At 44.9% G+C, this 13,443-nt stretch overlaps 1 protein-coding gene across 1 annotated transcript in view; it reads left to right on the top strand.

The window, feature by feature from the left end:
- Window positions 1-13,443, top strand: part of fah (fumarylacetoacetate hydrolase (fumarylacetoacetase)) — a 117,525-nt gene that overhangs the window by 85,499 nt on the left and 18,583 nt on the right. The window contains exons 6-7 of the mRNA XM_059952595.1: window positions 290-387; window positions 11,328-11,380. Coding sequence (XP_059808578.1) covers window positions 290-387; window positions 11,328-11,380 — 151 coding nt within the window. The remainder of the gene's footprint in view (window positions 1-289; window positions 388-11,327; window positions 11,381-13,443) is intronic.

The raw sequence follows: 13,443 nt of genomic DNA, 5'->3' as shown, positions 1-13,443 counted from the left end.
TTAGAAGGTTATGGAACAAAGGCTGGCAAATCAGATGAGCTAGGATTGGGCAGCAGGGATAATTTTCCAGGAGGTATATCCCTCTGACTAAACACAGGACATGGTTTAGGTTCGATTCATCAACGGGCTGAATTTTGTCCTGCTGGTGTACGTTGTGACTGACATACTTACCACGTGCAGGAGTCGAAGGTCAGGTTGAATAAGTTTAACTCCGCTTATTATACATGATGACAGTGTGAAGGTGGGCATTGCAGAGTTTAAGCCAACACTCTGTGTGGTACGTTCTCAGGTTGTATTTACCCGTTGGCTACCATGGCCGTGCATCGTCCGTTGTTGTGTCTGGGACCCCCATCAGAAGACCCTTGGGGCAGACGAAACCCGACGACAGTGAGTATGAGCCGATACAGAATTAATTTCAGTGAGCCCCTGGCTGGTGACAGTGCTTGATGAGCAAAAGAATGCAGTTTAAAAATCATCGTATGTTGAAGGTAACTCAATTAATTGAATAATTTTTCGAAGGTGACTTCAGAAAGGGCAGTCCAAATTTGGATTATAGTAGCTTTATTGATTGTGTTGAAACTGTATTGGCTATTGTCACTGATGATAGATCTATGTGACCCCATGAAATTGATTTTATGTTTAGAATGCCCTTCAGTTACTAATGAAGGTGCAAGTTTTTGAGCATTGGATGCCCTTTAATAGAAAATTATCTTCATAATTCCAAACGCTTGCGAGAGGGCAAAATAAGTCAGCTAACCATGCACAGTGTCCGAAATAGCTTGCGTTGATATAATGCACCAGGCAAGATTTGGTGCCCAAGGATAGTTCAGCAGAAGCTGAGTCAGGGAGGTTGTCCCTGGCGTGCTTTGAAGGAGAGCCAGAAATGGAGACCAAGACTGTTTAAGGAGGGAAATCTGGACATGTGGAAGCTGAAGATGTGCCTGTTCATTACGGGTGGAGTGAATTCAGGAATACATCTGACCAGGAGCAGAGCAGTGCAGATATTTAAAGCTGGTGAAGGTCCCATGAATAAACGATTAGGAACAGGAAGAGGATACACAGCCCAACTAATCTGCTCACCGTTAAGTAAGGTGACTGCTGATGTGTTACAATTTAATTCTGCATTCTTCACCCTTTCCCACCCACTCTCCATGATAACCTTTTACCTCCTAGTGTATCAACAATTCCTATACTTCTGCCTGGAAGGTTCCTGAACTTCCACAATCCTTTGAGGAAGAAAATTTGAAAAATTGAACCTCGTTCTAGATTCTCCCACAGGAACAATCCTCTCCACATTCACCCAGACAAGAACTGTCAAGGTATTCTGGTTCAATGAAGTCTCCTCTCACCTGTCTAAACTCCAGTGGGTATAAACCTTGCCTGTCCAACCTTTCCTCATATGCCAAACCACCTAGTATTAATCTGGGTATTAATCTAGTCAACCTTCTTTGAACTTTGAACGCAGTAACATCCCATCCGGTCCACAGTCCTGCAAATGTGGTTTCACCAATGTCCTATATATGTGAAGTATAACTTCCCTAATTACGTATTCAATTCCTCCAGCTGAAAGTAACCAGACGGGGCTTGGAAGCAAGTAGGTATAACATGGTCATTGTAAGACTGGTTGTAAATGATGAGAAGCAGCAGATTTGGGTCTTGGTGATGGGGCATGTGTATGCTCTGGATGAAAGCCATGGTTGCAGTTGATGTTTTGCCTTTAAATGGGGTCAGGAGTCAAAGAGTCTTAGGGAGATACAGCAGGCAGACAGAACCTGTGGTTGCTTGAGTCCACGCCAACTATCAACGACCCGTTTACACTGATCTTACCTCACGTTTACCCTCCTCACTCTCTCATGAGCTCTTGCCAGACTTCACACTTGAGGCCATTTACAGTGGCTGATTAACCTCCAGAGGACAGGGAGAATGTGCAAACTCCACTCAGACAGCACCAGAGGTCCCGCCACTGTGAGGCAGCAGTTGTACCCGTTGTGCCACTACGTTGCCCTCAGTGGCACTGCTTCTCAGTCAGGTAAAGTATTGTTCCATCACAGAGTCAAGATCTCCAGGGGCAGACTGCATTGAACCAGCAAGAGGATCAGCATCGATGAGTATGCATGATCTGTGGCTGGGTATACAGAGAAGTGCATTGAGGTTGTGACCAGAGCTCTGCGAAGGCAGGAGCCGTGGCTAACAGCAGAGGTCCCAACACACTGAATGATCGGAACGTGGGATAAGATGGCTCTCACGTCAGCATGAGTTTGGTTTTCCTGTGCCGTCAGGTAAGCGAGACAGGATTACTCACAGAGAATATACAGCCCCTTCTGTGACACCGAGCGCGACAGGACAAATCCACCCTGCTTGTTAATGACGATGAACTCCCTTGTCCTGAAAGGCTGAATATCTTTTACGCTCAGTTTGATGCATGGAAAGGCATGCTGGCAAGGAAAGCAGACCCCCCCCCCCCCCCCACCCAAGCGTCAACGTCTCTCTGGGTCAGTCCACTGACCCCACAGGCTTCAAGATGGCCGCCATCATCCCAGTGCCCAGTGATCTGACCCAACGACCAAACATCCACTGGCACTGGCTTTTGAGCGGCCAGTTATAGATCGGATTAAATCCCATCTTTTTGCAACATTGGACCCTTTCTAGTTTGCCAGTCGCTTAAATCAGTCCACTGATGATGCCATAGCCACTGCACTCCACCCCGTTCTGTCCCACCTGGAAAATGATGCCTCATTCGCCAGGTTTGTTAACTTCAACTCAGCATTTGATACCATCATCCCTCAGAAGCTGGTGGGTAAACTGCCCTCATTAGTTTTCAACACCTCTCTCTGTAACTGTATCTTGGACTTCTTGACAGAAAGGCCACGTTGTCAGAAAGGTCTCTAACTCCATCACGTTGAACATCGGTACTCCCAGGGCTACACGGTCAGCCCACGACTGAAGACTAGCTGCATTACTAGATCCAGTTTGAACCGGATCATCAAAATCACTGATGACGTAATGGTGGTTGGCCTCATCCACAATGACAATGAGATGGCATACAGAGAGAGGTGGAGCAGCTGGTAGAACAGTGTGAGCCCAACACAGACAAGACCAAGGAGATGATTGTGGACCTTTGGAAGTTGAAGACAGGCCACTCTGCATTGCAATAAATGACTCCTCCGTGGAGAGAGTTAAGAGCACCAAGTTTCTGGAAGAGCACATAATGGATGATCTCACCTGGTCCCTCAACACCATCTCTTAGGTCAAGAAAGCCCAGCAACAACTCCAGTTCCTGAGGAGATTGAGACGAGTTCTGATTTTTGCAGTAGTGCCATAGAGAGTGACCTGACCAGCTACATTTCTGTCTGGTACATCTGACCCCAAATCCCTAGACAGGCTTGTGAGGACTGTTGAGAGGATCATCGGGGGCTCCCTTCCACCCAGTGAGGATATTTATCAGGAGTGCTGCATACACAGGGACTTTAGCATTATAAGTGATCTCCATCCATCCAACAACTTCTTTGACTTCCTGCAATCAGGTATGAGATATTGTAACATTAGTACAAGAAGAGTTAGAATGGGAAACAGCTTCTTTACCCAGACTGCAATCAGCAAACAAGAAACAGCCAACCCAGGCGCTTTATAAATCATTGTTGGGGGCTTCAATTAGGCATGTTTGAAGAAATCTCTGCCCAGTTGTCATATCAAACATAACACCCACAGCACCAGGGGTCCCAACACACTCGACCACTGTTACGAATGCTTAGGAATGCCTACCACTCCATGCTTAGAGCACGTTTTGAGGAATCTGATCACTTAGCTGTCCTCCTTCTACCTGCAGCAATGCCCCAGAGACAAGGACAACAAAGAGGTAGTTGCAGGAGACAGAGGAACCAGCTATGGATTTCTACAAGTTGGTGCACTTGGCCATGTTCAGTGTCTCATCACAGAATCTGAATGAATACACCATGGTTGTCAAAGACATTATAAAAACAGTCGTAGATGAGTGTGTCCCCACAAAATCATTCAGAGTCTTCTCTAACCAGAAGCCCTGGATGAACCATGAGGGCCAGATCAGTGGCATTCAGGTCTTGCGACCAAGTTAAGTACAAGAGGTGCAAGTGTGATTTCCAGAAAGCCATCTCACGGGCGAAGAGGGAATTCCAGCCTAAACTTGAATCCACAAGGGCTTGAATACTATCACAGACAGACAGACATACTTTATTGATCCCGAGGGAAATTGGGTTTCGTTACAGTCGCACCAACCAAGAATAGTGTAGAAATATAGCAATATAAAACCATAAATAGTTAAATAATAATAAGTAAATAATGCCAAGTGAAATTAGTCCAGGACCAGCCTATTGGCTCAGGGTGTCTGACACTCCGAGGGAGGAAGGAGGGAGGGAGGAGGCTGATCACCTCCTACAAAGTGAAACCAAGCAATATGGCTTTGCTCCAAGATGAGCTCTATGTTTTTTATGCTTGCTTTGACCGTCAAATAATGGAGGCACCTTCAGGAACTCGCAAAGCACCGGACGAGGCTGTGATTTCAGTTTCTGAGGCTGACGTGAGAGCATCCTTCGCGAGGGTGAACCCACGGAAAGCATCCGGCCCAGACGCGGTACCTGGCTGAGTACTAAAGACCCGTACTGATCAACTGGCTGGAGTGTTCACCGATATCTTTAACCTCCCACTTCGGCAGTCTGAGGTGCCCACATGATTCAAGCAGGCTTTAATTATACCTGGGCCCAAGAAGAGCTTTGTAACTTGCCTCAACAACTATTGTCCAGTAGCACTTACATCCTCTGTGATGAAATGCTTTGAGAGGCTGGTGATGAAGTTTATCAACTCCTGCCCAAGAAGCCACTTGGATCCCCTCCAATTTGCCTACCATCACAACAGGTCAATGCAAGATGCCATTTCATTGGCTCTTCACTCAATCCTGGAACATCTGGACAGTGAAGATGCTCTTCATTGACTATAGCTCAACATTCAATACCATCAACTGATCAAAACTAATCAATAAGCTTCAAGACTTTGGGCTCAATACCTCCTCATGCAATTGGACCCTTGATTTCCTCACTTGTAGACCCCAGTCAGTTCAGATTGGCAACAACATCTCCACGATCTCCATCAGCACAGGTGAACCACAGGGCTGTGTGCTTAGCCCTCTGCTCTACTCGCTTTACATTTATAACTGTGTTGCTAAGCACAATGCCATACTTAAATTTGGCATATACCACTTTCTTTGGCCGAATCGAAGCTGGTGATGAATCAGCGTGCAGGAGGGAGATTGAAAACCTGGCTGAGTGGTGTCATAACAACAACCTCTTAATCAATGCCAGCAAGACCAGGGAGATGATTATTGACTTAAGTAGGAGGAAACCGGAGGTCCATGAGCCGGTCCGCTTCAGGGGATCAGAGGGGGAGCAGCTCGAGAACTTTAAATTGCTGGGTGTTAGTATTTCAGAGATGTCCCAGGTCCAGCATACAAGTGCCATTATGAAGAAAGCAAGTTAGAAGTTTGCAAAGATTCAGCATGACATCTAAAACTTTGATAAGCTTCTGTAGATGTGTGGTGGAGAGTTTATTGATGGTTGCATCACAGCCTGGTATGGAAACACCAATACCCTCGTACAAGTAAGCCTACAAACAGTAGTAGATTTGGTCCTACCCATCACAGGTAAAGGCTTCCTCACTGTTGAGCACATCTGTATGGAGGACTGTCACAGGAAAGCAGCATCCATCATCAAGGACCCCGACCATCCAGGCCATGCTCTCTTCTCGCTGCTGTCATTAGGAAGAAGGTACAGGAGCCTCAGGTTCCACACCACCGGTTCAGGAGAAGGTATTTCCCCCTCAACCTATTTACTTAGGGGGTTGTCATCTGTGATCCTCACCATCAGCAGCCGACTATAATTAAGCATACTAAGAGGTGGTCACGTGAGGCAGAGGAGCACCTTTGAGTCGGTGGACTGGGCCCTGTTCATCTGTGGATCTGAATGAACACACCTTGGTTGTAAAAAAAGCATGGTGACCTGCCTCAGTGACTATCCCCCATTAGTACTTAAATCCTTAGTGATGGAACATATCAACTCCTGCCTAAGAGGTAACTTAGATCTGCTCCAATTTGCCTACAGGTCCACAGCAGATGCCATGTCACTGGCTCTTCACTCAACCCTGGAACATCAGGACAGCAAAGGTGCATACATAAGAAAGCTCTTCATTGACTGTAGTTCGGCATTCAATGCCATAAAAACTAATCGATAAGTTCCTAGTCCTTGGCCTCAGAACCTCCTCGTGCAAATGGACCCTGGATTGCCTCACTTGCTGTGTGCTTAGCCCTCGCTCTACTCACCTTACACTTATGACTCCATCTTGTGTACTAGCCTACAAAGTACCCAGGACACGTTTAGGGAGTGGTGTCTCAGAAAGGCAGCGTCTGTTATTAAGGACTCGGGCACCCAGGGCATTTCCTTTTCTCACTGTTACCATCAGGTAGGAGGTACAGAAGCCTGAAGACACACACTCAGTGATTCAGGAACAGCTTCTTCCCCTCTGTCATCCGATTCCTAAACGGACATTGAATCTTTGGACACTACCTCACTTTTTTTAATATACAGTATTTCTGTTTTTGTGCTTTTTAATCTATTCAATATGTGTAATTGATTTACTTGGTTTTTTTAAAAATTTTATTTATTATTTTTTTCTCTCTGCTGGATTGGATATTGAACTGCTGCTGCTAAGTTAACAAATTTCACATCACATGCCGATGATAATAAACCTGATTCTGATTATGACTGTGTGGCTAAGCGCAGCCCCAGTGCCCTGACGACACCACTGTCATAGACCAAATCAAAGGTGATGATGAATCAGCTTATAGGAGGGAGACTGAGTGAGAGGTTGTTGATGTGAGACCATTCAGCCAGATTTTCAATGTCAGGAAGACAAAGGAGCTGATTATAGACTTCAGCAGAAGGAAACCAGAGGTCCATGAGCCAGCCCTCATTGGAGGATCAGAGTTGGGGAGGGTTAGCAACTTTAAATTCCTAGGTGTTTTAATTTCGGAGGAACCATCCTGGGCCTATCATGTAAATACAATTATCAAGAAAGCTCAGCAGTGCCTCTACTCATTAGGAGTTTGCAGAGATTCAGTATATCTAAAGCTTTGACAAACTTCTTTAGATGTGTGATGGAGAGTATATTGACTCACTGCATCAAAGTCTGGTGTAGACATACCAATGCTCTTGAATGGAAAATCCTACAAAAAGTAGTGGATGTGGCCCTGTCCATCACAGGCAAAGCCCTCCCCACCTTTGAGCACATTGACATGAAATGCTATTGCAGAAAAACAGCATCCATCATCAGGGACCCCACTAACCAGGGTATGCTCTCTTCTTGCTGTTACCATCAGGAAGAAGGTACAGGAGCCTCAGGGTCCAAACCACCAGGTTTAGGAACAGTTATTACCCCTCAAGCAGCAGGCTCTTAAACCAAAGGGGATAACTTCACTCAACTTCACTTGCCCAACATTGAACTGGTCCCAGAACCAATGGACTCACTTTCAAGGACTCTTCAGCTCATGTTCTTGATATTTATTGCTTATTTCTGTGTTTTGTATTTGCAGTTTATTGTCTTCTGCACTCTGGTTGAATGCCCTAGATGAGTGGTCTTTTATTGACTCTGTTATGGTTACTATTCTATAGATTTATTGAGAATGCCCACAAGAAAATGAATCTCAGAGTTGCAGATGGTGCCATATGTGTATTTTGAAAATAAATTGACTTTGAACTTTTACTGAACCCCCTGCCACCGCCCAGGTCTCATCATGTATGAAGCACCAGGAGTGTTATACTGTTTACTTTTTAACTTGTGTTGTGAGTGCACCTTATGTAACCCCCTCACCGAGGAAAGTAACAAACTAGGCTCGTAAGCTAACTCTGGCTACCAGCCACGTGAGTTAGTATTGGATGCGTAAGCAACACACATCTAGGGTCGGTGTGATTCAGATTCAATTAAATAGGAAAGTTGTACTGTTCCATTGAGGGAATGAAAATTGGGTGAATGCTGTATCAATATTGCCCCATGAAAGGTTACCATTTGCCAGGAAATAACAGACCTTATACCAGCATAAAATTATTAAAGTGGAAGTATATTTCAACTTTAACAACAGTTAATTGAAAAAGAAAAGAATGGGTCCATTACAGTTAAACCAGTCTAAATATGCACATAAACATTGGAGTTCATTTCTGAAGTAGTCGGGTGTGTTGTCTTAATTACTCACAACGCTGAACCCATGTCACCAGCCACAGTACGAACTCCCCGTGAAGAAAGTTATGAACAAACTGCTAACACGGAAGTATTGGCACTTCCTGCTTAGAACCACTTGTCTGCATAATGTACTTCTTACAACAGGGTCTCCCCTTCCGACGGGATTCAGCGAGCGTCTTCCCTTCTGCTCTTCTCCGCACCTCTTCCTTCTTCCAACACCTGCCAACAAAGGCTCAAAACCAATCCAATGTTCCTCAGAAATCTGAACCTGCCCAGGAGGCATCCCACTGGACAGCACATTACCGAGTCAAACATTCCTAAGCTGAGCCAACGCCTCCTTATCTTAGCGGAAACCGAAATAGCTAGTCTGTGAAGCTTAATTACTGGAACTCACTGCGTTTTACAGGAAAGCTGCTGAAATAAAATACATAACAGCTTAGCAGTAGGAATACAATAAAACATGTTCTTAACCAGGGCATTACACATACTTGCAGTAATACAGGTTGTGTACCCCTTATCCGAAATTCCAAATTGCAAAAACCTCCAAAATCTGAAATTTTTTTGAGCATTGATGTCATAAGTTCCACAAGGCACTGGGAAAGTCCCCAGGCAATGCGTAAGTTTCTGCATGCTGCGGACAATTCTGAGAAGTGACCTCACATATGTAATGATGAGAAGTTAATGAAAAATAGAATAGTACTGCATAAAGTGAAAAATGAAGATCTTGATTGTATATTGAAAGAGTGAATCCATCAGTGTAGGAATGAACATCTGCTGCTTTATGGTATGCTGATTGTGAAAGATCTATCACGCTGAACTGAAAATTGAAGGTAGTTGTGAATGTTCAGCAGACTGTTTGCAGAAATTTAAGAAAAGCCGCAGCATTAACGTTTCAAAGATTTTTGGTGATAAAGCGCCTGGTGATGATGAAGCGCAGAGAAATTCATCAATGAGTTTGCTAAGATAGCTGCTGATAAAAACCTAGCCTGCTGAACGGCTGCATCACTGCAGATGTGTGACGAACAAGTGTAAGACCAAGACTGATTACCAGTAGCACTTCAATTCAGTCAGGAATGATGGCGATCCCAAGCTAAAAAGAAGGAAGAGGTGCGGAGAAGAGCAGAAGGGAAGACGCTCGCTGAATCCTGCCCGAACCCTGTTGTAAGAAGTGCATTACACAGACAAATGGTTCCAAGCAGGAAGTGTCAATACTACTGTGTTAGCAATTTGTTCATAACTTTGTTTATTTAAATATGCAAACTCTTCTGTCCCCAGATATTTTGGCTAAGGGGCACTCAACCTGTATTACTTTATGTGTTATGTGTGAGTTATCTATTGTGCGCCTTGGTCTGGAGAAACTGTTTCATCTGGCGGTGTACTGTACATGTATTTGTATGTTTGAATGAAAATAAACTGAACTTGAGTTTTTTTGTTGACCATTTGTATGAACTGCTGAGACCCTTCAACAGTTTGTAGGTACTGCTAAAGAAATTTCCTACACGTTTACCTCAGTGGCCTTTCAGGAGATATTGTTGCTGGTATTTGTACAGTTTCACACTGGATTGTTCAGAAGAGACACAGTTCGCTTACCTTCTCTCACCGCGCAGTGGCGTCCGTGTGACAATCCAAGTATTGTCTACTGACAAGTATTCATTACCAAATGATGCATCCCAAAATTTCAAGGTCATCTCATTAATGCCTTTCCTTTCTGTTCATTCAAGTGAATGCCTGCCAAGTTTGATGAATGGTGTACGTTCCTAATTTTGACAGGATGTGCAATCTCATTACTTCTCTCAAAACCCCATAGCGCGGCTTTATCCAGACCTGACCAGAGAGACCTCTAGTCCCATCTTGCTGCTGTGAACCAGACTCACTCAGACTTCATACAGGTTACTTGGGAAGGCAGTGCCGCAAATCCTGAGCTCTTGGTGACGGGAACATTGACTGTGACATTTTAATCAGTTATTTACTGAGATACACCTCGGAATAGGCCCGTCTGGCCCTTTGAGCACCACTGCCTAGCAATCCCCTGATTTTAATCCTAGTATAATTACAATGACCAATTAACCTATCAACCGGTCCGGCTTTGGACTGTGGGAGGAAACTGAAGCGCCCAGAGGAAACCCGTGTGGTACAGGGAGAAGGTACAAACTCCTTACAGGCAGTGGTGGGAATTGAACCCAGGTCACCTGTACCGTAAAGCATTGTGCTAGCCACTGCACTACCATGCCACCCCAATTTGTTTGCTTTTTAATCCACTTTATCCGTTGTTAGGGAATGGAGAGCCTGCAATGCATTAGTCCGAACGTGGGCATCCACTGCACTCTGCCCTACTGTAGTGACTGAACCATTATAACCCAGACCATCCATTGCTCACTAATGATCACAGAGTTGTAGAGTTACATAGTGCAGAAAAAGGTCCTCGGAACAATTGGTCTATGCCAACCAAAATGCCTCTCTATGCTAGTCCACACTTGGCTCAGATCCCCCTAAACACTTCCTTTCCAGCCAACTGTACAAGAGCCTTTTTGAATGTTGTTAATGTCCCTGCCTGGACAACCCCCTGTGGCACCTTGTTCCATATCTGGACCAACCTCTGGGTGGAAAATGTTGGCTCTCAGGTTCCTGTGAAATACCTTCCCTCTCACCTGTGCTAGTTCTTGATTCGCCAACTGTGGGTAAAAGACCTAGTCACATTCTCGCTGAGTTGCCCCATGCAACGGGTACCTAGAAACAATGGAAATAGTAGCAGAAGAGGCCATTTGGCTCTCGGGACATGGCCCACTTCAGTACTCTGTTCCCAGCTTCTCCCCATATCCCTTGATGTCTTGAAGTATATCTATCTCCTTCCTCAATATATTTAAAGACTTGGCCTCCATAGCCTTCAGCAGCAGCCATCGGGAACATCCTCCCTGCACCCAACATACCATCTCTGTGCCGGACACCTTTCAGTAATGTTATCGCTTGAACATGTCTGTACAAATTATCATGCTTAAAAATTCCAACTCATCTAACGCTTTGAAAAAGATTTCCCACGGTGACGTTTACAGCTGAAAAATGTTTCCTTTCAGCAAAGCCGCCTGTGTTCGGAGCCTGCAAACTTCTGGACTTCGAGTTGGAGATGGTAAGTCTGGTCCATTTCTTCTCGGCCCGCAGCAGAACCAGTGAGGCAGATGTTTAACCTGCTGCGTCAGGCAGCGATCGGAAAGCAGAACTGATTAAATATGGGACACAGAGTTGACGCAAGAAGCTTCTGCTGACTAGAGCAATCACTTTGAAACAAGTCCACGGTCTGCGAGGACGGTGGACACAGAGACACTCACGACAGTTGGGAAGGATCTAGGTGGATCACCAAGGCAAGGAAGGCAATGGGCCAGGAGCTGATAAATGGGATTAATATGGATGTGTACTTGATCAGCATGAAAAATGATGGGCTGAATGGCCTGTTTTATGCTGTGTGACATTTGACTCTGTCTTCATGATTGAAGCAAGCATTAAAAGGGGCTGGAAATATGGCAGTAGAGGAGTGGTTGAATTATTGCATCAGTCAAACAGGCCTGGGATTACACTGCAAAGACATGTTGAGATCCCACCAGGACATTATCTGGAACTGAAAGTGAACTCATTAGTTCATTCGTTCATTATGTGCTGTGTCATATGACACGGGTAATGATGGTCTTTTCATGACCATTATTGTTCTTGGCGAAGTTTGTACAGAAGTGGTTTGCCATTGCCTTCTCTGGACAGTGTCTTTGCAAGCTGGATGAGCCCAGCCATTATCAATACTCTTCAGAGATTGTCTGCCTAGTGTCAGTGGTTGCATAACCAGGGTTTGTGATATGCACCGGCTGCTCATACGACCATCCATCGCCTGGTCCCGTGGCTTCATGTGACCTTGATTGCGGGGAGGGGGTGCTTGGCAGATGTTGCACCTTTCTCAAGGGTGATAAGGGGCGCCTCACACCTCCTTTGATAGAGATACATCTCCACCCCGCCACCTGTAAACTCATGAGGGGTAGTGAAACGGAGCACTGGGTATTGGCTTGTTGCCAAAGCACGCCAGGCTCACACATCTCCCCAAGAGAAGGAAATCTGTCCTCTAGTGATCGAATGGAAATGCATGATTAGCAAGGAGGGGAAGAGAAATGATAATGCCGAATGTTCAAAAGTGAAACAGCAGCAGAAAGACAACATTTTACAGCTGCACTGGAGAAGCAAGGAGAGTGGGACTATTTCGATTGCTCCTACATTGAGCTAGTACAGACTCAATGGGCCAAATAGCCTCCTGTGTTATATTTTACTATGATTCTGTAAATGAAGTGCATTTATTCCAGGAAATTGCAGTCAATGAAGGGAAATCCTATCATTACTTGATGCAATGAATCGCAGCCATTTTAGAGGTGTGTTTTCAAGTGAGATTAGAGAGAGCAACACACACAAAATACCAGAGGAACTCAGCAGGTCACGCTGCATCCATGGAATTGAATAAACAATCAATACTTTGAGCCAAGGCCCTTCATCAGGACTCAGCCCAAAACATCAACTGTTTCCTCCCTTCCAGAGATGCTACCTGACCTGCTGAGTTCCTCCAGCAGTGTTGCTCTGAATTAACAGCATCTGCAGAGTCTCAAGTGCTTTAACATCAGAAAGAGATTTGGTCAGGAGCAGTGGTATCACAATTTCCCATGCTCTGATAGGGGCACGGTGAACCATTCTCTTTAAATGCTTCAAAGCATGGAGGCACAGTGATCTGGTTCAATGCTGACATCCCGTGTTACCTGTCTGGAGTTCGTATGTTCTCCCCGCGACCGTGTGTATTTCCGTGTAATGTTGAAATAGGATCATGGGTTTGGTGAGTGAGGTAGAAAACATTGATTATGAATAAGTATATTAATTATTTATTTACAGTCAGTAACAAATTCAATCAAACATTTAAGTTCCCACAAGTTACACAGATGATCGAACAACATTTTCAACAAACAGATACTTAATTCAAAGTGGGCTCAGAGCACACCTTCCCGATGGTTCTGTGAGGGATGCAGAGTGAGGAGAGAAGGGGAGAGGGAGGGAATTTTATACCCTCCACAATGTGCCTGGAACTAGAAATGTTAAATGTTAAACTAGCACACAAACTGTTACTATATATATATATATATATATAGTATCCTGCATCGCTGAGAGTGTGCT

Source organism: Hypanus sabinus, chromosome 28 (assembly GCF_030144855.1).
Source record: "Hypanus sabinus isolate sHypSab1 chromosome 28, sHypSab1.hap1, whole genome shotgun sequence".
NCBI lineage: Eukaryota > Metazoa > Chordata > Chondrichthyes > Myliobatiformes > Dasyatidae > Hypanus > Hypanus sabinus.
The sequence above is the reverse complement of the archived record's forward strand: the minus strand, read 5'-3'. Positions and strand labels throughout refer to the sequence as shown.